Below are 22,097 nucleotides of genomic sequence, written 5' to 3' on the forward strand. Positions count from 1 at the left end.
TTGTCTTCTTTTAGTGTCAGAAGAATTTGAAAAAGAAACCACAGCCGTGACTGAGAAATTTACCACGGAAGAGAAACGGTAAAACATTTTGCTAATTAGCAGCTGTTCTAGTACAATTTTGATTTTCAGTCCCATCAGTATTGGCAAATTGCAACCCAGAAGCTAATATGAAGGGAATTCTCTTTCCAGCTTGGTTGAGTCAAGAGATGTGGCTATGACAGATACTAGCATCACAGAGGAACAAGCAGGGCCTGGAGAACCTGCTGCGCCTTACTTTATTACAAAACCAGTGGTCCAGAAACTGGTGGAAGGTGGGAGCGTGGTATTTGGATGCCAAGTTGGCGGCAACCCAAAGCCCCATGTGTACTGGAAAAAATCTGGTGTTCCTCTAACCACTGGATACAGGTATTTTGATGTCTGAACATAGAGTTCCCTGTGACTTGTATGATATATGCATGAAGCCTAAAGTAGAATTTACTTACCCCACCGACCCTCAACGTAGGCTCTTTTATTGTGGAGCCTTCTTAGTTTGTTTTGAGGTATTTTTACATTTTTTTTTTTTTGTGCAAAGTCTTCCTAAAAAATGAAACTATGTGACAAAAATGGATGGAAGATACATTTCTTTACATTCTAGTTTAATTCATTGAGATTGTGAAAGTAGAGAAAATACGGATTTTCACACACACATACACACACACTTCCAGAAAAGATTTGAGACAACTTTCAATAAAAACATGTAATAACTAAGCGACTAAAAGATAGAAGAATAGGGGCCATATAATGAAGAAGGAAGCTAGTTATGCACAAAAATCTATGCTAGTAATTTTTCTTCAATTCAATATAAAATTTAGCTCTAAATTTTCTGTAATTTAAGATTAAAAGAGCAACCTGGTAATCTAAAAATGTAACTGCCATATCTTAATAATAATAATGAACCAGAGAGTTAATACTGAGATATTTAAAGGAACTTTTGTTTTAATTATTCATTTGATCTCTGAATGAAATAATGAACAAAATAATGAATAAAGAGAAAATACCTGTTGTTTAAGTGGCTTGATCATTTGCTAACATAAACACTGAAAACCACTTAATTTCATGACTGATTCTAGCAATAAATATTCTTTAAAATGATTGTTTTAACTTATTTGGCCCTAATTACTCATGTCATTGCATTTTCCTCAATTTTTAGCAATCTTATAATCTATGATGGAGCTTAGTCATATGTTTAGGGTCGTTGAATTTTATACCACAGATCCACGCACAGAGAAGTCCAATTATTTTACCCACAGAAGGGTTGTTTATAACTGATTTTTAAAATCTGTTCATTTTCATAAAGATACAAAGTGAGTTACAACAAACAAACCGGTGAATGCAAGCTAGTGATTTCTATGACTTTTGCTGACGATGCTGGAGAATACACTATTGTTATTCGTAATAAGCATGGAGAAACTTCTGCATCTGCTTCCTTGCTTGAAGAAGGTAAGTGCAACTCTAAGGTAGTTTCTATGTGCATGATAAGAACTGAAATACAAGGAGATAGCAGTGCTGTGCATTTGCTGAAAAACCTATTGCCATTTACTGGTTCTGATACTTAGCCCCAGTGTCTTTGCCTCAGCTGTATGGAAAATGTTTTAGACCACATGGCCTCAACAACTAGACTGGCATTAAACTTCTGAGCTTCTAGCAGTTCTAGTTTGCTGTATTTGTTTCTAGGCGTATCATGCCTCTGAAAATGTAGAGATTCTAAATCCAGTTGCCTTCCAGGCCCAGGCAGGTAACAGGGAGCACAATGAAAACAGCAGCAAACTGGAATGTACTGCCCTGCCTCAAAGAGACAGTAGCTGTGTTATTGCCAGGCATGCACCAGGCTGTTACCAGGCTCAGTGTTGCTAGAGATCCTGATATTTTAAAGAAAATCTGGAAATCAGGATTTTCAATGTTTATAAGTTGAAAAAAATGCAATAGCTGTCATGATAGCCTGTTCACATTTACAGTGAACTGGTCTACATTCCGTCTCATTTGATCTACACAGTATCCCTTAGAGGAAATTACAATACTATCTTCAGTTAGCAGATAAAGCACTCAAGATTCGGGAAGGTAAATGAATTTTTAAAAGCCACACAGCAAATTAGGAAGACCTCCATGGTAAATCCTCCCAAAACTGACTGCTAATAAAAAATTCTTTCTATAATTGTAGTGACTGGTTTGATTTGTTAGTGTAAGTTTGGTTTCCAAATTCAGCCTAGAAAATATTGAGCACTTCAATAGCAGACATTTGGAAAATTTGGCTTTTGCTTATTAACTTTCCTCAGGGTAGAGTTTCCCTGAATGCATAGTGGCATGAATGCTTTTTAATAAGAACGTTAAAGATTAACTTATGTTCTTAACTCTTAGCTGATTATGAGTCACTGATGAAGTCCCAGCAAGAAATGCTTTACCAGACACAAGTGACTGCATTTGTTCAAGAACCCAAAGTTGGAGAAACAGCACCTGGGTTTTTATATTCTGAGTATGAAAAAGAGTATGAGAAAGAGCAAGCCTTAATTAGGAAGAAAATGGCCAAAGATACTACAATGGTCAGAACTTATGTAGAAGATCAGGTGAGTATAAAAATAATGACCAACCAAACCATTTCATAAATTATACTTTCCTTTCTTTGTTTGATATTTTCATTTTCAAGTGATGAGATCAGGGTTAGACAACTATTAGTAAGTCCAAGTTCACTGCTGCTAAGTTTCTTTAATCTTCATGGTATGTTGCACCTGTGAGTTTAGAAATAGAGATTACATATATGCCAAAAATGTCACTTTAGAAATAGGGATTACAATATATTAAGGAAAAGACAAATATTAGCACAGTTAAGTTCATTAATAACAAGTTCTCTTCATCTGTGTGCTAAGTTACTGTAACCTCTAACCCAAATCTAACTCCTACTTTTGGAATACCTTTTTACCCAAGGTGCCACAGCATTCACTGGGAAAGATGACCATAATGCAGATTAAAAAAAAAACCAAAAAGTCTTCTAGACTCTTCTCCCACCTAAAAACTTCAACAATCTAGCTCAGATACACATCCTTACGTAATTTCTATCAGTAAGGATATATATTTTTAACAGACCATAATCTTTTTGCATAGGAATTCCATATTTCTTCATTTGAAGAGAGACTTATTAAAGAAATTGAATATAGAATAATAAAGACTACATTAGAAGAACTTCTTGAAGAAGATGGAGAAGAAAAGATGGCAGTTGACATTTCTGAGTCTGAAGCTGTTGAATCAGGATTTGATTTAAGAATCAAGAATTACAGAATTCTTGAGGGGATGGGTGTCACTTTTCATTGCAAGATGTCTGGATATCCATTACCAAAGGTAAAATATAAGCATTTATTATACCTCCTTGCCTCAATAAAGATACAAGTTGGTTACAATATAACTATTGGATATAAATTTTATTCATATATGCATGGGTATTCTTTGCAGATTGCTTGGTACAAAGATGGCAAGCGCATCAAACATGGAGAAAGATACCAAATGGACTTTCTACAAGATGGCAGGGCTAGTCTGCGTATACCTGTTGTTCTTCCAGAAGATGAAGGAATCTACACTGCATTTGCCAGCAATATTAAAGGAAATGCAATTTGTTCAGGGAAATTGTATGTGGAACCTGCTGCACCGCTTGGAGCTCCGACTTACATCCCCACACCAGAGCCAGTGAGCAGAATCAGGTAAGACTTGTAACAATTTGGATTATTTAGTATGTAAAATTATTTTTAAAACACCAAATATCTTAGTAGTAAGTTGCTATTGTATAAAAAGAAAATCGAGGGCTGAGATGGCACAGAAACTTACTATTGGCAACACGAACAACTGCCAAGAGTTTTTTTATTGCCCCTATGTAAGATGAGCAAAGAATTTTCATCAGTGTAACATACTATTTATTTTCCTAGTGCTATAGCTATTATAACAATAGCTCTTATTTAACACCTGATTTTTACGTATGTAAATTTATACAACAGCCCTGCAATAAATAGATGATTGTTACTGGTTTGGAAACAGGAACACTGAGGCCCTGGGAGTCTATGAAAATTGCCTTAATTCATCCAGCCTGTAAGTGGTAGTGCCAGCATTCAAACTCTAAGTCAGTCTGGCTGTAGTGTGTAGGTAGAGTCTTGTTTTTCTTTGTTTTGTTTCCAGATATGATTTCTATGTTTTCCTCCTCTAAGATTTTTTTTTAAAAAAAGGTGCATTTTTATTTTTCCATAAATATATTTATTGGTTTACTTAACCAACATTTATTAGGATGTTTTGGTAGTCGAATCAAAAAAGTCTGGTGAGTGATTAAATCCAAGTGGTAAGGAAAAGAGAGTATTAAGGATTATTCCATGATTTTTGAGCCTGGGTACCTGGATGTACTGAATGACTACCAGCCAAAATTGAGAATATAGGAAAAACATAGCTGTGGGGCAACAATAATATATTCTATTTTAGATCCGAATGAGTTTGAGGTGCCCTCTAATACATTCAAGAAGTAAATTCTAAAATAACATGAATAATGAATAAGACAAATGAAATTTGTTTTGCTGAGTTTTCTTTATGCCTCATGAAAATATCGTTTGTCTCTGTTTTGCAGATCTCTCTCTCCACGTTCAGTGAGTAGGTCTCCTATACGCATGTCTCCTGCGCGGATGTCTCCTGCGCGGATGTCCCCTGCAAGAATGTCCCCTGGACGTAGGCTGGAGGAGACAGATGAGTCACAACTTGAGAGACTGTATAAACCGGTCTTTGTGTTAAAACCTGCTTCTTTCAAATGTTTAGAAGGGCAAACTGCCAGATTTGACTTAAAGGTTGTTGGCAGACCTATGCCAGAGACCTTCTGGTTTCATGATGGTATGATAAGTTTTTGCTCATTAATCATAAAAACACAAAAACAAGCTTATGTATGTGTCTGATGATTTTCAAAAACTATTTTAAGATCTACTTTCTTTTAAACGTATCTTCACAGGCCAGCAAATTGTCAATGACTATACCCATAAAGTAGTCATTAAAGAAGACGGTACTCAATCACTGATTATTGTCCCTGCCACACCCAGTGATTCTGGAGAATGGACTGTGGTTGCCCAAAACAGGGCAGGAAGATCTTCAATTTCAGTGATTTTAACTGTGGAAGGTAAAATGAAATAAAATAAAAATAAACAAATGTTATCATCACTTGGGCTATAAACAGGTATTTCAGTCTTACTCTAAATCATGACCTTTCTCTTTCAGCTGTGGAACATCAGGTAAAACCGATGTTTGTGGAAAAACTGAAAAACGTCAATATAAAAGAGGGTTCCCGACTTGAAATGAAAGTCAGAGCTACGGGTAACCCCAACCCTGACATTGTATGGTTGAAAAATAGTGACATCATTGTGCCTCATAAATATCCCAAAATCAGGTAAGTTTGGAAATAATAAAGCTAAGCTCTTTATACAAATCCAATAACCAAGGAAGCTATACCACTATATTGATGATTCCCTTCCCCAAATTTTTTTTAGAATTGAGGGAACCAAGGGAGAAGCTGCCCTTAAAATCGATTCAACTGTCAGCCAAGATTCTGCCTGGTATACTGCGACTGCCATTAATAAGGCTGGCAGAGACACTACAAGATGCAAAGTAAATGTTGAAGTTGAGTTTGCAGAGCCTGAACCAGAGAGAAAGTTAATCATCCCACGGGGAACATATAGAGCAAAGGAGATTGCAGCCCCAGAACTGGAGCCCCTCCATTTGCGATATGGTCAAGAGCAATGGGAAGAAGGTGATCTCTATGATAAAGAGAAACAACAGAAACCATTTTTCAAGAAAAAACTCACCTCCTTAAGACTTAAGCGCTTTGGTCCTGCCCACTTTGAATGCAGGCTAACACCCATTGGTGACCCAACAATGGTGGTGGAGTGGCTCCATGATGGAAAGCCACTTGAAGCAGCCAACAGGCTCCGCATGATCAATGAATTTGGGTACTGCAGCCTTGATTATGGTGTTGCATATTCTAGAGACAGTGGTATCATTACTTGCAGAGCCACTAACAAATATGGAACAGATCATACCTCTGCTACTCTTATTGTTAAAGATGAGAAAAGTCTTGTGGAAGAATCCCAATTGCCTGAGGGGAGGAAAGGCTTACAGAGAATTGAAGAATTAGAGAGAATGGCTCATGAAGGTGCACTTACAGGTGTAACAACAGATCAGAAAGAAAAGCAAAAACCAGACATTGTCTTGTTCCCAGAGCCAGTTAGAGTACTTGAAGGGGAGACTGCAAGGTTCCGCTGCAGAGTAACAGGATACCCTCAGCCCAAAGTCAACTGGTACCTCAATGGACAGCTCATCCGCAAAAGCAAAAGGTTCAGAGTTCGCTATGATGGCATCCATTACCTGGACATTGTGGATTGCAAATCATATGATACAGGTGAAGTGAAGGTCACCGCAGAAAATCCCGAAGGTGTGATAGAGCATAAAGTGAAGCTTGAGATTCAGCAGAGGGAAGATTTTAGGTCTGTCCTTAGGCGAGCTCCTGAACCAAGGCCCGAGTTTCACGTACACGAACCAGGAAAGCTTCAGTTTGAAGTACAAAAAGTGGATAGACCTGTTGACACCACTGAAACCAAAGAAGTGGTGAAATTGAAAAGGGCTGAAAGAATTACCCATGAAAAAGTGTCCGAAGAGTCGGAAGAGCTGCGCAGTAAATTCAAGCGCAGAACGGAAGAGGGCTATTATGAAGCCATTACTGCTGTGGAGCTCAAGTCTCGAAAGAAGGATGAATCCTATGAGGAACTCCTAAAGAAGACAAAAGATGAGCTTCTCCACTGGACCAAAGAGTTAACTGAAGAGGAAAAGAAAGCCCTTGCCGAAGAAGGCAAAATCACAATTCCAACTTTTAAACCTGATAAAATTGAACTAAGTCCTAGTATGGAGGCTCCCAAAATCTTTGAAAGAATCCAAAGCCAAACAGTGGGCCAAGGATCTGATGCACACTTCCGGGTCAGAGTCGTGGGGAAACCAGACCCTGAATGTGAATGGTACAAAAATGGTGTCAAAATTGAACGATCCGACCGGATCTACTGGTACTGGCCTGAAGACAATGTTTGTGAATTGGTCATAAGAGATGTGACTGCTGAGGACTCTGCCAGCATCATGGTAAAAGCCATTAACATAGCTGGAGAAACATCCAGTCACGCATTCTTACTTGTCCAAGGTAATTTGAATATCTTTCCTTTGATGGACATGTCTTTGCATTCATGAATATCCATGAATGTGTTTCCTTTTATTTTTTTCCCCAATCCTCAGTTTGTGAATTTAATTTAATATAATGTGCTCTCCCCTTTTCCCTCCCCACCTTTTTCTTGTAGCCAAGCAATTGATCACTTTCACACAGGAATTACAAGATGTTGTTGCTAAAGAAAAAGACACCATGGCAACCTTTGAATGTGAAACTTCAGAACCATTTGTCAAAGTGAAATGGTATAAAGATGGTATAGAAGTTCATGAGGGAGATAAATACAGGATGCACTCTGACAGAAAGGTTCACTTCCTCTCCGTACTGACTATTGACACGTCTGATGCTGAAGATTACAGCTGTGTACTTGTGGAAGATGAAAATGTCAAAACGACTGCTAAACTTATTGTTGAAGGTATTCAACAATGAAGGATTTCATTGTTTACCTAAGGTTTAAAGTCACCCTTAGCATGTGATAAAATTAGCTATGCAATTTTTCTTTCATAAAAACAATTATTTGGAAGTTAGCTATAAGTTTCATAGGCAGAATCATGAATTTGTATTCCTAATTAAGAATACTAACAATTTGACCATTTGGATTTTTTAAGTAATATTATCCTGATTTTTAACTTTCAAGTTTTTTATTGAAACATAACTCTCTACTTTCAAAAATGTTCAAAAATTAAAACAACTGCTTCTTACTGAAAATTTATTTCTTAGCCCAGCAGCAGGTAGATATTAAGAATATTCCTGATAGTATGGGGGACATAAGAGATATACAAGACATTGTCTCCATCCTAAGTCTAGATGCATACCTCTCTGGAGAAATTGATTTCTCCTTCTGTTTTACACTTCAGGTGCAGTTGTTGAGTTTGTGAAAGAACTTCAGGACATAGAAGTTCCAGAATCATATTCAGGAGAATTAGAGTGTATTGTATCCCCAGAAAATATAGAAGGAAAATGGTATCATAACAATGTGGAGCTTAAATCCAATGGCAAATACACAATTACATCTCGTCGTGGACGTCAGAACCTCACAGTCAAGGATGTAACCAAAGAGGACCAGGGAGAATACAGCTTTGTCATCGACGGGAAAAAGACGACCTGTAAACTAAAGATGAAACGTAAGTCTTTCCATTCCTGTCAGCCTGCAATGAGCATCATTATGATTTATTGACAAAAACTGATCATAACATTCTTTTTCTCCCTGTATTTTACAGCCCGCCCCATTGCTATCCTACAAGGCCTTAGTGACCAAAAAGTCTGTGAGGGTGACATTGTTCAGCTTGAAGTTAAAGTCTCCTTGGAAAATGTGGAAGGTGTCTGGATGAAAGACGGCCAAGAAGTTCAGCCCAGTGATAGGGTTCACATTGTGATAGACAAACAATCTCATATGCTGCTCATTGAAGACATGACTAAGGAAGATGCTGGACATTACTCTTTCACCATCCCAGCCCTTGGGCTCTCCACCAGTGGGCGCATCTCTGTCTACAGTGAGTCCTACTTATACAATTTTATGTTTACTCTATCAAGCAATGTAAAGAACTTTAAGGAGCAGACATTTCAAACAAAATTCATTCATCTTGTGCTTGTATGATTTTGCAGGTGTGGACGTGATAACACCTCTAAAAGATGTTAATGTGATTGAAGGCACCAAGGCTGTGCTTGAATGTAAGGTCTCAGTCCCTGATGTGACTTCTGTTAAGTGGTACTTAAATGACGAACAGATTAAGCCTGATGACCGTGTGCAGGCCATCGTGAAAGGCACTAAACAGCGACTAGTCATTAACCGAACTCATGCTTCAGACGAAGGACCTTACAAGCTGATGGTTGGCAGAGTTGAAACCACCTGTAATCTCTCTGTAGAAAGTAAGGATTATTCTACTTATCTGATAATTATTTTAAGCATTCTATTTTCCAAGTGTAATAATAACCAAAATTATTTTATTTTTTCCCAGAAATTAAAATTATCAGAGGTCTTCGTGACCTTACATGTACAGAAACTCAAAATGTGGTGTTTGAGGTTGAGCTGTCCCATTCTGGAATTGATGTCTTGTGGAATTTTAAGGACAGGGAAATCAAACCCAGTCCTAAATATAAAATTGAAGCACATGGAAAAATATATAAATTGACAGTTCTAAACATGATGAAAGATGATGAAGGAAAATATACATTTTATGCGGGAGAAAATATGACATCTGGAAAACTTACTGTGGCAGGTTGGTATATTTATTAACCTAAATTCTTATGAGGAACGATTGTTATTTTAAGAAATTTGTTATTCTTTCTCCCCCAAATTCCTTTCAGTTTCCCATTCCACGCCTCTGCTTATGCTATTCCCAAAGCCAATAGTACTCACAACACCGTTCCCACCAGCCTAAATTACAAATGTTCTTCTAGGCCTACCTCAAACATTACCGTCTCCATGAAGCCTTCCTTAATCTCTCCATTTGTATATGATCTCTTTCTCCTCCAACCCCCAGATCACTAGGTGTGTGCCTTTTTCATAGTTTGTACTATGCACTTGTCTTATTCCCCATTTCCTCTTTCCACACCAGTGTACAAACTCCTAAAATCTGGAATTTTATTTGTATATTCCAATATATTGTACATGACAGATAATCAATTGATGTTTGCTGAATTGAGCTTTATTTAAACTTTCTTACTCTAAAGAATTATATCCTTTTTTTTTTTGAGACGGAGTTTGGCTTATGTTACCCAGGCTGGAGTGCAATGGCGCGATCTCGGCTCACCGCAACCTCCGCCTCCTGGGTTCAGGCAATTCTCCTGCCTCAGTCTCCTGAGTAGCTGGGATTACAGGCACCCGCCACCATGCCCAGCTAATTTTTTGTATTTTTAGTAGAGATGGGGTTTCACCATGTTGACCAGGATGGTCTCGATCTCTTGACCTCGTAATTCACCCGCCTCGGCCTCCCAAAGTGCTGGGATTACAGGCGTGAGCCTCCGCGCCCGGCAGAATTATGTCCTTTTTTAACCACTCTTGCTTCTTTAGCCTTTGTTCCTTTTATTTTCTTCCTACTTTTTCATGAACTCAATCAGTATTTTTAAAATACAGCTTAATGTAACTTATGATATGACATAGAAATGGGAGCATGCTCATTCAGCAGAACTTTTTAGCTTTATAATGAAGAATAAAAAATATAAATCAATTGTCAACAAAAAACTAGAAAGCATCATTAATTTGTTTGGTTCATTACAATTTTAAATATTGAGGAGTTGAGATGTTACATTCAGATCATGTTGTCCATAACATCTCATATTGAAGCAAGTCATATGGTAATGACTTGTCTTATTTGGTATGAAAGTTTCATGGCTTATATTTACTCACCTGATAAGATTTCCTCAAAGAGCGAACCATGAAAAGACTTGTAAAACAAAATTTCAGATTCAGCATCTTTATACATTTAATATAAATTACATGTTTTTAAATATGTGGAAACAGGAGCAAACTATGAACCCCACTGTAATTTCACCAGACGTTTTTAAAGTACCTGCCATAGGTCAGACACTTCTAGGAACTCAAGACACAAAACTCAGTAAGAAATGATTGATTTTTTTCTTGAGAAATTCATAATTTAAAAAGGACAGCTACATAAGCAACTAGCTTGTTAAAGCAGTAATTATTTCTGCTAGTGGATGATAAAAGTGGGAGGCAGTGGGGTGAAACTTCATAGAATGGGTGATATTTGCCAACACAGTGATTTTTAGTATACAGAAATCCAAAAATCTAGTAGAACCATTGATGACTTGGACATTCTGTTTAGCAAATTTTTATGTAGTTGAAATATCAGATTCCCAGGAAATAATCATTCGAAGACCAAGTAAATTGCTTTTCAAGAAGAAAGAATTGAGTTAAAGGCTATCCCGGTGGCATACTGTTTCAAGAATTTCATATTAATTCAACAGTTGCTTTTTCTTTGTAAAAATTTTCTGATTCCAGTATTTCTCCTAATTATCAGTCATGCATACTTAGAATAAGGGATTTCTTTGGTACCTCCTCAATATGGATGAAAACAATCTTACTGACATTTCATTATTTCAGAATCATGTTTTTAAATTTGATATTTTATATTTACTTGTGCAAAGACTTTCTTATTGTGTGAATATTTTTAAAGGACTCAAATGGTACTTCTCTTATTCCAAAGGTGGGGCCATCTCCAAGCCACTCACAGATCAGACCGTAGCTGAATCCCAGGAAGCTGTGTTTGAATGTGAAGTTGCCAACCCAGATTCTGAAGGCGAATGGTTGAGGGATGGCAAACACCTGCCACTGACTAACAACATCAGAAGTGAGTCTGATGGCCACAAAAGGAGACTTATCATTGCTGCCACCAAATTAGATGACATTGGAGAATACACCTACAAGGTGGCCACCTCCAAAACATCTGCCAAACTCAAAGTTGAAGGTAAGTAACATAGGATTTGTCCTTTTCAAATTGTATTACATTCTTGATCCTTATCATTTTAAAAGACAAAGGATATGGACATTTTGGATACCATAAATCTTCATTTCATAAAGTCATTATAGATCCTCTAAACCTTCCTGAGACACATACCATGAGGTACAAAATTGCTTATCAAATGTGTTTATGCAAAAAAGCCATTTCTTCGGTTAAAGCTCTCTGAAACGGCTAAATCGGACACTGATTCTCCATTCATCTTTTATCCTTCTCTAATCAGTGTATTATGCTACTAATATATAGCTATGCAGACTTCATACTAAAGCAAAGAAAAATCACTTCATTATGTACATGTCCAGTTGGATCCCAGGTTTCCCTAAATATAATCTCAGGTGTCTTTTAAAACAGAGGTGCTGTATAACTGCAAAATGTTTGGTAGCCATTCTTTTGCAAGGTGACTAGGCAGTGATCTTGTTCAGAACTTCTTTTCCTTGATGATGTCATCTACGTTTTCTAAACCAATCATAAATCTGTCTTTAGCTGTCAAAATTAAGAAGACTCTGAAGAACCTCACAGTGACAGAAACACAGGATGCTGTTTTCACTGTTGAGCTTACACACCCTAATGTCAAAGGTGTCCAGTGGATCAAAAATGGAGTTGTGCTGGAATCCAATGAGAAGTATGCTATCTCTATCAAAGGAACAACTTACTCTCTGAGGATTAAAAACTGTGCCATCGTGGATGAGTCTGTTTATGGCTTCAGGCTTGGAAGGCTAGGAGCCAGTGCCAGACTGCACGTGGAGAGTAAGTTGACTGAGAAACAACTTTACAAATAGCCTATGGTTACCATAAAGTAACCCTATGACTGAATTGCTCCAACTTTCCTTTTAGCTGTCAAGATCATTAAAAAGCCAAAGGATGTGACAGCCTTGGAAAATGCCACTGTTGCCTTTGAAGTTAGTGTTTCTCATGACACTGTTCCAGTAAAATGGTTCCATAAGAATGTGGAAATTAAGCCGAGTGACAAACACAGATTGGTCTCAGAAAGGAAGGTCCACAAGCTGATGCTGCAGAACATCTCCCCCTCGGATGCTGGGGAATACACGGCTGTGGTGGGGCAATTGGAATGCAAAGCAAAACTGTTTGTGGAGAGTAAGTATCAGGCAGCCCCTACGGCCCTTTCCTTGATGAACCCCATCTATTTATTTGTTTGGTTTCGTTTATTCTTTTAATAAATTGTATTAACTGAAATGCTCTCTGATTTTACCAAGCATTACATATTACAAAAACCATGAAAAATATCGAGGTACCTGAGACCAAAACTGCCTCTTTTGAGTGCGAGGTATCCCACTTCAATGTCCCTTCCATGTGGCTGAAGAATGGCGTAGAAATTGAGATGAGTGAAAAGTTCAAGATAGTTGTGCAGGGAAAACTCCACCAGCTGATCATCATGAACACCAGCACAGAGGACTCAGCGGAATACACATTTGTCTGTGGCAATGACCAAGTCAGCGCAACTCTGACAGTCACCCGTAAGTTAAAATATATATATTACATATATATGAAATATTCAGTAGATTCATTAATATTCTATATCCTTACACTTTCCTTGCTTTTAATCTACTCAAAAATCTTTGATGGGGTGGTCAGTGTGGCTCATGCCTGTAATCCTAGCACTTTGGGAGACCAAGGCAGGAGAATGATTTGAGATCAAGAGTTTGAGACCAGGCTAGAAAATACAGTGAGATCCTGCCTCTACCAAAACAAAAGGGAAAAAAAAAATTAGCTGGACATGGTGGCACACAATTGTAGTCTCAGCTACTCAGGAGGCTGAGGTGGGAGGATCACTTGGGCCCAGAAGGGCATGGTGGCACAAACTTGTAATCCCAGATACTCAGGAGGCTGAGGTGAAAGGATCACTTGGGCACAGAAGGTTAAGTCTACAGTGAGCCACGATCACAGCACTGCACTCCAGCCTGGGTGAAAAAGTGAAATCCTGTCTCAAAGAATAAAAAATAAAATTGTTAATTGAAACATCTCGTATGTGTTCACACTGAGTAAAGCACTAGTATCTCCACCTGGATAAAATGTTCCAGTTAGAGTAGCATTGAAAGGCTACCTGGAAAGATGCCTCAGTGCCTATCACTTGATCTTGCTGATCTTGCTGTTCCTCTGTGAGTGGGCATTCTCCTGTATAGTACATGGAAAGTATCAAAGCTTATATCTCTAAACTGTAATGACCTCAACAGATATACTAAAAACATTCCAAGTTTTCATTCTGCACCTGTTATAACCCACATCATATTTACGTAAAATCTCCTTGGATGTTTTTTCTTTTCTCCTTTGCAGCAATCATGATTACTTCCATGCTGAAAGACATCAATGCTGAAGAAAAAGACACCATTACTTTTGAGGTGACAGTGAACTATGAAGGCATCTCTTACAAATGGTTAAAGAATGGTGTGGAAATCAAATCAACTGACAGGTGCCAAATGAGAACGAAAAAGCTCACACACTCACTGAACATCAGAAATGTTCACTTTGGGGATGCTGCTGACTACACCTTTGTGGCTGGAAAAGCGACATCAACAGCCACACTTTATGTGGAAGGTATGGTTTCATAAATATTAGATCCATTAAAAAATGTCATATGTGCTTTATAAAATGTTAATGTATCAGTTAATGAATGGATAAATAAAATGTGGAATAGCCATACAATGGGATATCATTCAGCAATAAAAAGGAAGCACTACTGTATGCTACAACATGGATGAACCTTGCAAACTTTATTCTAAGTGAAAGAAGCCAGAGACCATAAGAAGACCACATATTGTATGATTCCATTTATGTGAAATGTCCAGAATGTTCTAAAATTATGGTGATGGCTGCGCAATGATGAATACATGGAAACACACTGAATTGTATACTTTAAGTGGGTGGATTGTATAGTGTGTGAATTCTATCTCAATAAAGCAAGGGCCGGGCGCGGTGGCTCATGCCTGTAATCCCAGCACTTTGGGAGGCCGAGGTGGGTAGATCACGAGATCAAGAGATTGAGACCATCCTGGTCAACATGGTGAAACCCCGTCTCTACTAAAAATACAAAAAATTAGCCGGGCATGGTGGTGCGTGCCTGTAGTCCCAGCTACTCGGGAGGCTGAGGCAGGAGAATTGCCTGAACCCAGGAGGCAGAGGTTGCGGTGAGCCGAGATCGCACCATTGCACTCCAGCCTAGGTAACAAGAGCGAAACTCCTCCTCAAAAAAAAAAAAAAAAAAGAAAGAAAGCTGTGAAAAAAATGTTAATTTTTCTATATGCTATTTTCCAGCTCGTCATATAGAATTTAGGAAACACATTAAGGACATTAAGGTTCTGGAGAAGAAGCGAGCCATGTTTGAATGTGAGGTTTCTGAACCTGACATCACTGTACAGTGGATGAAAGATGACCAGGAACTGCAGATCACAGACAGGTCGGTTGTTTTGTCTTGCAACATTCCAGTAATTCCCAGTTTCCTTTGAATCACCATATGGTAAAGTCTAATTTCTATTTCATCCATAGAATAAAGATTCAGAAGGAGAAATATGTCCACCGCCTTCTGATCCCATCCACCCGGATGTCTGATGCTGGGAAGTACACAGTGGTGGCAGGAGGCAACATGTCAACTGCAAACCTCTTTGTAGAAGGCAGAGATGTTCGCATCCGAAGCATTAAAAAGGAGGTTCAGGTATTGTCTACATACTAAATTTTTTGAAAAATCAATAGTCCATAATCTATCTTTTTATATTTTAATGTTTCCCCTTTACATTTTCTAACCACAGTCCTTTAAAGAATTAAATCAGCTCATTCTTACTTGGCTTAGACTCTCTTATGCTGATCTCAATTTAGCCACAGTTTCCACTCACTTAGGGAACAAGTGTGTCCCTAGCAGCTGTCTAAATACTTTAATTAAAGCAGCTATAGAAACTTCACCGTCTAATAAATGGCTGCTTGCCAAGCAGCACCAACAAGAAAAGAATTAAAATGTAAATCGTGAGGTTCACACATCAATTAGAATTAAGGAAATTTAGAACAAGGTGACATTTTCTCAGGTTTCTCTCTGTGGAGAGGCAAGTGTGGAAGGCCTTAGTGGCTAGAACTACTTTTTACGAAGTCTATAGGAAGCTCTGTCCAAGCCATGCTGGGGGTTCCTGTCAAGGATGCTGCACACTTTTGCGGTCTGCTGCATTTACAGAGCTTGTCCTCATAAGTGTCAGTCACCCCAAATGATATAATGGAGGAAACAGGTCTAGAGAAATACCAGTTGAGTTCAGCTTCATCATACTGCTCATCCCCCCAAAAAAACTAAAAATAAAAGACAGGCTTTAGAGACTCTAGACCTTAATGAAGAAGGCTTCAATGAGGACTCAGATCACCTGGAGATGTCTTCAATCATTAATTTTCCAATTCTGAACCTCAGCGTTCTCATTCTTAAAATGAGGATAATAATTCCTACCTAGTCCACAGAGTTATTGTTCCTATCAAATGAAATCAAATTTTGTAATAACTTTTTAGGTAATAAAAAGCCCCCAAATGTAAAGCATCATTATATCTGTTATTAGTAATTAATAATCAAACATTTAAGGATGAAATAATTGTCTCTTTGGGGCAACTTCTTTCCCCAGTTCAGGTATAAACACAATTCTCTACAAAAAAAATTTATGTACCATTTGTCCAATACTAGGCAGGAAAAATTGGAGAGTGCTATAATCAGCCAACTTATTAGATCATAATATATTGATTTTGCATACCATTCATTTGAACAGTTTTAGAAATGGATTAACTTTTTACGCTGTTTCATCAACAGGTCATTGAGAAACAGCGTGCCGTTGTTGAGTTTGAGGTCAATGAAGACGATGTTGATGCCCACTGGTATAAAGATGGCATTGAAATCAATTTTCAAGTTCAAGAAAGACACAAATATGTGGTGGAGAGAAGAATCCACCGAATGTTTATCTCTGAGACCAGACAGAGCGATGCGGGAGAATATACCTTTGTGGCAGGAAGGAACAGGAGTTCTGTCACTCTCTATGTCAATGGTATGTAGGGACAGATTTCAGCATATTTTGTGCATCCATTCAAAATAATTCTCCCATTTAAGTCACTAAATTCTTGCAATTTGAAGGAAATATCTAAAGAACCTATGGCATTCATGTGGTTGCAGCTACATTTGTTTTCACATTATACCTATGGAAAAGAAAGGGCAGCTGTTTAAAGACCTATTGAGAAGCTACTTCCAGAAAGCACCTGATGGCCAGATCCTCACTTGGTTGATCAACACTATTGAACACCCACTGCGTGTCAATTACCATACACCCCAGATGAACCTCTAAATTTGCCATTAAACTGTTTTAGTTCTCTGCTCTCCACCTGAACTGTTCAAGTCCTAGCAGCACTACCAAGCGAAAAGGGGCATTTCCAACTTCTGGTTTGGAGTCCCTGGGAGAACTCAAAGGTCTTCTTTGAGACCCTGGAGGGCCTAGAGAGCCTCAGGCAATGTGGAGCTAGATCCTCTCTACCCTAAACTTTAAGAACAGGGACTCTTATTTTGGAGGGGAAATTCCACATGAGGAGACTTAGAGCAGTCCTCAGGGGAGTGCTGTGAAACCTCTGCTTTCCTTATGAGAGATTTTAAGGCTGAATCTCAAGCTGACCTTGTATAGAGTCTAACCTAGATGCAAGAGAAAAATGGATCTCTTTCCTCATCCTTCCTGTCCTCATCCTAGGCCATACCTCTCTGAATAAAATACCCCTGAGGCAGATGCAGGAACACTAGGGGTAATCTCAGGATTCACAAAGATGAACCATATCGCCAACATTCCCTAGGTTCCTAGAAGACCAATGGTCATGGCATCCAGTTCTTACTATCTCTATATTAGTAGTGGAGAAGCCAAGGCACAGAAAAGTAAAGATCTTTTCTATGATAGTGTCAGAAACTAGCCTCACAGAAGTCATTTCTTCCAATGTTTGGGTTTCATAAACTAACCAGGTCCTCTCACTCATCACAGCACTAAGAAAATGCTTTAGTTAGCAAAACAGGAAAGCTGAATTTTGCTAAGTCTACCTAATTGTATTTAACTAGATCTGAGATAGTATTTATTCAGTCATTCATTCAACACCTACTGATTGCATTTTACTGGCACTGGTACCTAACAAAATGACTATGACATAAACACAAATACTTTCAAAACAAACCAACCTGAATGGGATGAGCCTACTCACCACACTACTTTTGAAAATAGGTAGCACATGGAAGTTACTTTTATAATTCATTCAAGTATCCATCGCTAAGCCCCCACCCCAACCAGAAACTGGGATAATCAGGTTAACTCAGCATTCTCAGCATGCCCCCAAAATATCAAAAATATCTTTCTGAAGATATTCCCTTGGCTTGAGGACAAATTCTAAATGCTTTCTTCATTCCTAGCACAAAGAATGTTCTAATATTCTGAGGCAAGTAAAAATACCACAAAAATTCCAAAATTTTGTCTCTGGATGTATAACTACTCAGCAACAAATTAATGTAGAGTTTTGCATGCTCTCCTGTATTTTTACACTTTTTCATGGGCTATTTGTCGACATTTACTCCTAGCTCCTGAACCGCCCCAAGTTCTGCAGGAGCTCCAGCCTGTCACTGTGCAGTCTGGCAAGCCTGCCCGCTTCTGTGCCGTGATATCCGGCAGACCACAGCCCAAAATTTCCTGGTACAAGGAAGAGCAGCTGCTTTCCACTGGCTTCAAGTGCAAATTTCTTCATGATGGGCAAGAGTACACGCTTTTGCTAATTGAAGCCTTCCCAGAGGATGCAGCAGTCTATACCTGTGAAGCCAAGAATGACTATGGAGTTGCCACAACATCAGCTTCACTCTCAGTGGAAGGTGGGAATGCCTTGCTACTTCCCAGCTTAAAAACCTAACAAGCAGGCTTTTGTGCTTTCCCAGTGCATTAGAAAATACAATTTGGAGCTCATGAAAGTAGACTGCTACCCAACTTTGAAAGCACTCTGCTGTGAAATAAATTAAGATAAACCTACATGCTCCCTTCTGTGAAGTCTCCATGGTGACTTAATCATGACAAATCTTGTGGTTTCTTTCTTTAGTTCCAGAAGTTGTGTCTCCCGATCAGGAAATGCCCATTTATCCTCCTGCTATCATCACCCCACTTCAGGACACTGTGACGTCTGAAGGGCAGCCAGCCTGTTTTCAATGCCGGGTTTCTGGAACAGGTAGGTTTAAGAACAAAGAATTATATGAGAAAAGCAGTCTCTGACCTTTCCTCCATCACAAATGTCTCTCATGCATAATTTGAAGCTTAATGGAAATCTAGCAGAAAACTTATTTCAATTATTAAATTAAGAATTAGATAAGTGTTTTTCACTGTTTTGTGCCCTTAAAAATGGTTAAGTGTTTATGTTATGTGTTCTTTATCACAATAAAAAATTAGATTCGTGTTTTTCACTAATCTTAAAAAAAGGTCATGTTCCTTTTATGATTGTAGCTGCACTTTAATTTCTTAATTGATAAAATACAATAACAAACTAAAATTATTATTAGATTAATTATACTGGCATCTACATATATTTCAAAAGAATAATACATTTATATAAGACATTATTCAGTCTACAGACAATGCTTGTGTGGAAGGTATCCTTTGGAAAACAATATTCTGTAGTGGTCAAAAGTCGGGGCTTTATGGTCAAAGATGCTGGATTTGAATCTTGCCTTCAATATGTGACTTTAGGCAAATATATCATTTCTCTGGTTCTCTTTCTCTCATGAATACATTGAGTATACTATTGCATCCAATCCTAGAAAGTATATTTTATAAGGCTAGGAATTCTGTTTCAGTACCTAGAATTTGACATCTGAAAAATAGTACCTGCCAGAAGGTAAGCTCTATGAAAGCAAGAGTAGATCCTTGCCCTAGAATATCATCTGGTACATAGTAGATACTTGGTAAATAGTTGTTGATTGGACATTAATGATTGTTAAATGACTATTATCAAACACTTAAGATTATTATCAAGATTAAATTCGGTAACCCAAGTTAGTATATAGTACAGTGCCCATCATATAGTAATCAATCAGAGTTACCTGCTACCATTTTTAATTGGGGCATGCTTCTCAAGCACCACCAACCAGTTCCCTCATCCCAGGAATCTGATCTTTGTAGAATGAGACAAGATATGTAGAACCACTTCAAGTCAATTATGATTATAGACAGACCTCAGATAGAGACAAGATAAATCAAATGAATGTATGATCCATTTATCCCAAATGAAAATCACTGTCTAATTTTTTTGGCTTTTGTATACTGCCAACCAAAGGGAAACTCTCAAAGCTTGGGCACCTTCCAGCACTCTGACCCAAAAGTAATTGCAAAGCTTTATTGTTTTGTTTATTATCCTTCTCCCATTAGCTTATAATCCAATCTCTACCTTGTCAAGATTTATTTTTCTAAACACGTTAGTACTTCGGTTGGTCTTCTGACCTGATGATTTCCTCCTCAGGAATGGAGATGGTGATCTAGAAACCCAATGGACCTATTTGATTTTATGAGCATAATTAAAAGATACAATGTATGTAAAGCACCTATAGGCATGGCTGCCAAGTAACTGAGGCTCAATACATTCATTTTATTATAGCCATAGAAAGGAATTATATAAACATCAATATTTAGTATTGGGTGACCAGCATGGACTAATACCATAGACTATATACTTGAGGTATAGTGTTCAAGAAATATTAAAGATTAATAAATGAGGACCAATTTGATAATATCCTACTAACACAATAATAAAAAATGTATTTTAAAAGCAAAGTCACTAAAACTACACTAAATAATTTATCCATTTATTTAATTTTAGTGGAATTTTTTATATACATATACATATGTACATCATTCAAATTAGTAATATTTGTCAACTATATTGGTTTTGTGCTTTTAAATCTATAACATGTTAACATGTTACAGTATTGCTTGCAGAAATATACATGAAGCACTCTATAAGACACCAGTTGTGGTAGAAAGAGAAAGAGAAAACTTCACTATCTTTTCTGTATGACCGATGTCTTTAAAAGTTTGTATAGGCTTTGTAAACTCAGAAGATCATTAACTTCCTATCTGTGGTAATATTTGTACACATATAGTGGTCTTAGCACCCTCTTATAAATTTATTTTCTGTATGAAAGAAATTAAATTCACTAAATAAAATGCCCTTTCAAAAACTTATCAACTCACATAGTTTCACATCACTGGGACTAAAAATATTTACACACAATTTCCTCTGGCCAGGTATTGCCTTAAGTAAGCATAGCCCTGCTTTCCACAAATTGGAAATAAATTGGGAGTCTTCAGAAGCCCCTTTTCCATGTTTTGTGGGGAAGCAGTACTTTCTGAAACATGAAAGTTGGGCCTGAGCAACCAGGTGCCGTGTCTAACAGTGAAAATGTTACCTACTGAAGGTCTCTAGTGCCACCTACTGGTAGAGGAACAATCTGAGAAAGCAGAATCTTAAAACGTAAAAAAGCTAGGTTTTTGCTAATGTTTATTCCACAGTGTCATTTGGAGAGTTATAGAGTGACAGAGAGCCAAACAAAATGATGAATAATTAGTCTAGAAACCATACGGTTCATTATTCGTTTAAGTATCTGGGAAATTTTTATTCTACCATTTACTGTTTCCCTGCTACTGAGACACAGGTGCTGGATTGCACAGATCTTGTTCTTGCCTTTAAGGAGCTCAACATGTAGGTGAGGAGATGCATGCACACAACTAGATCCCAAGGCTGTAAGTGCTATTAACAGGCCCACATATTTATCATTCTCTGTCCAGGAGAGAGGCAGAGGAAGATGTATAAACTGAGCATTGAAAAATAAATCGGCCGTTGAACACAGTGGCATCCTAGAAATAGAAAACAACATCTCCAAGTCATCAAAACTTGAAAGGTTGCTTCATGTGCTAGAACTGGGTGGTTTAAGTATTGTTGGAAAGTGATATCATGAGCGATGAGAAGGCTGGAAAATACAGCAAAGGCCATGCTAAAGTTTTTGTTACTCTATGCTGAAGATTTTGGAATTGATCTTGTTTACACTGAGGAGCCACTGAAGGATTTTTAAGCCCTGGGATAATGTGATCAGGTTTGCTTTTTAGAAACAATATTATGATAGGGAAAGAAGGAATGGACAGATGTGAGAGGCTAGACTGGCAGTCAGGAACTGGAGAGAGGTTATTACAATAGGCCTGGAGAGTGTAGAAGAAGCCTTCAGCCAGGGGAGTCAAGGGAGAGAAGTGAGGTATTGGAGAAATAATCAGAAGGTAAGATTGGAGAAGAGTGGCCTCATAGAAGCCGCGAGAGGCCAATGACCAACGCCGATCATGGCATCACAGTCA

At 38.0% G+C, this 22,097-nt stretch overlaps 1 protein-coding gene across 2 annotated transcripts in view; it reads left to right on the top strand.

The window, feature by feature from the left end:
• TTN (titin) overlaps positions 1 to 22,097 on the top strand; it is a 270,706-nt gene that overhangs the window by 25,250 nt on the left and 223,359 nt on the right. For both annotated transcript variants that reach the window (XM_064373293.1, XM_021668956.2), the window contains exons 19-43: positions 15 to 78; positions 190 to 405; positions 1,337 to 1,479; positions 2,395 to 2,600; positions 3,136 to 3,369; positions 3,481 to 3,725; positions 4,631 to 4,887; positions 5,003 to 5,167; positions 5,266 to 5,434; positions 5,535 to 7,228; positions 7,383 to 7,664; positions 8,107 to 8,373; positions 8,470 to 8,742; positions 8,855 to 9,118; positions 9,208 to 9,468; positions 11,416 to 11,676; positions 12,211 to 12,474; positions 12,562 to 12,822; positions 12,942 to 13,202; positions 14,020 to 14,280; positions 14,998 to 15,139; positions 15,229 to 15,394; positions 16,514 to 16,745; positions 18,299 to 18,583; positions 18,805 to 18,930. In XM_064373293.1, the coding sequence (XP_064229363.1) occupies positions 15 to 78; positions 190 to 405; positions 1,337 to 1,479; positions 2,395 to 2,600; positions 3,136 to 3,369; positions 3,481 to 3,725; positions 4,631 to 4,887; positions 5,003 to 5,167; positions 5,266 to 5,434; positions 5,535 to 7,228; positions 7,383 to 7,664; positions 8,107 to 8,373; positions 8,470 to 8,742; positions 8,855 to 9,118; positions 9,208 to 9,468; positions 11,416 to 11,676; positions 12,211 to 12,474; positions 12,562 to 12,822; positions 12,942 to 13,202; positions 14,020 to 14,280; positions 14,998 to 15,139; positions 15,229 to 15,394; positions 16,514 to 16,745; positions 18,299 to 18,583; positions 18,805 to 18,930 (6,999 nt within the window). The remainder of the gene's footprint in view (positions 1 to 14; positions 79 to 189; positions 406 to 1,336; positions 1,480 to 2,394; positions 2,601 to 3,135; positions 3,370 to 3,480; positions 3,726 to 4,630; positions 4,888 to 5,002; positions 5,168 to 5,265; positions 5,435 to 5,534; positions 7,229 to 7,382; positions 7,665 to 8,106; positions 8,374 to 8,469; positions 8,743 to 8,854; positions 9,119 to 9,207; positions 9,469 to 11,415; positions 11,677 to 12,210; positions 12,475 to 12,561; positions 12,823 to 12,941; positions 13,203 to 14,019; positions 14,281 to 14,997; positions 15,140 to 15,228; positions 15,395 to 16,513; positions 16,746 to 18,298; positions 18,584 to 18,804; positions 18,931 to 22,097) is intronic.

The sequence above is a fragment of the Aotus nancymaae genome, unplaced genomic scaffold, assembly GCF_030222135.1.
Source record: "Aotus nancymaae isolate 86718 unplaced genomic scaffold, 86718_ANA_hifiasm-v0.15.2.pri h1tg000008l, whole genome shotgun sequence".
Classification (NCBI taxonomy): Eukaryota; Metazoa; Chordata; class Mammalia; order Primates; family Aotidae; genus Aotus; species Aotus nancymaae.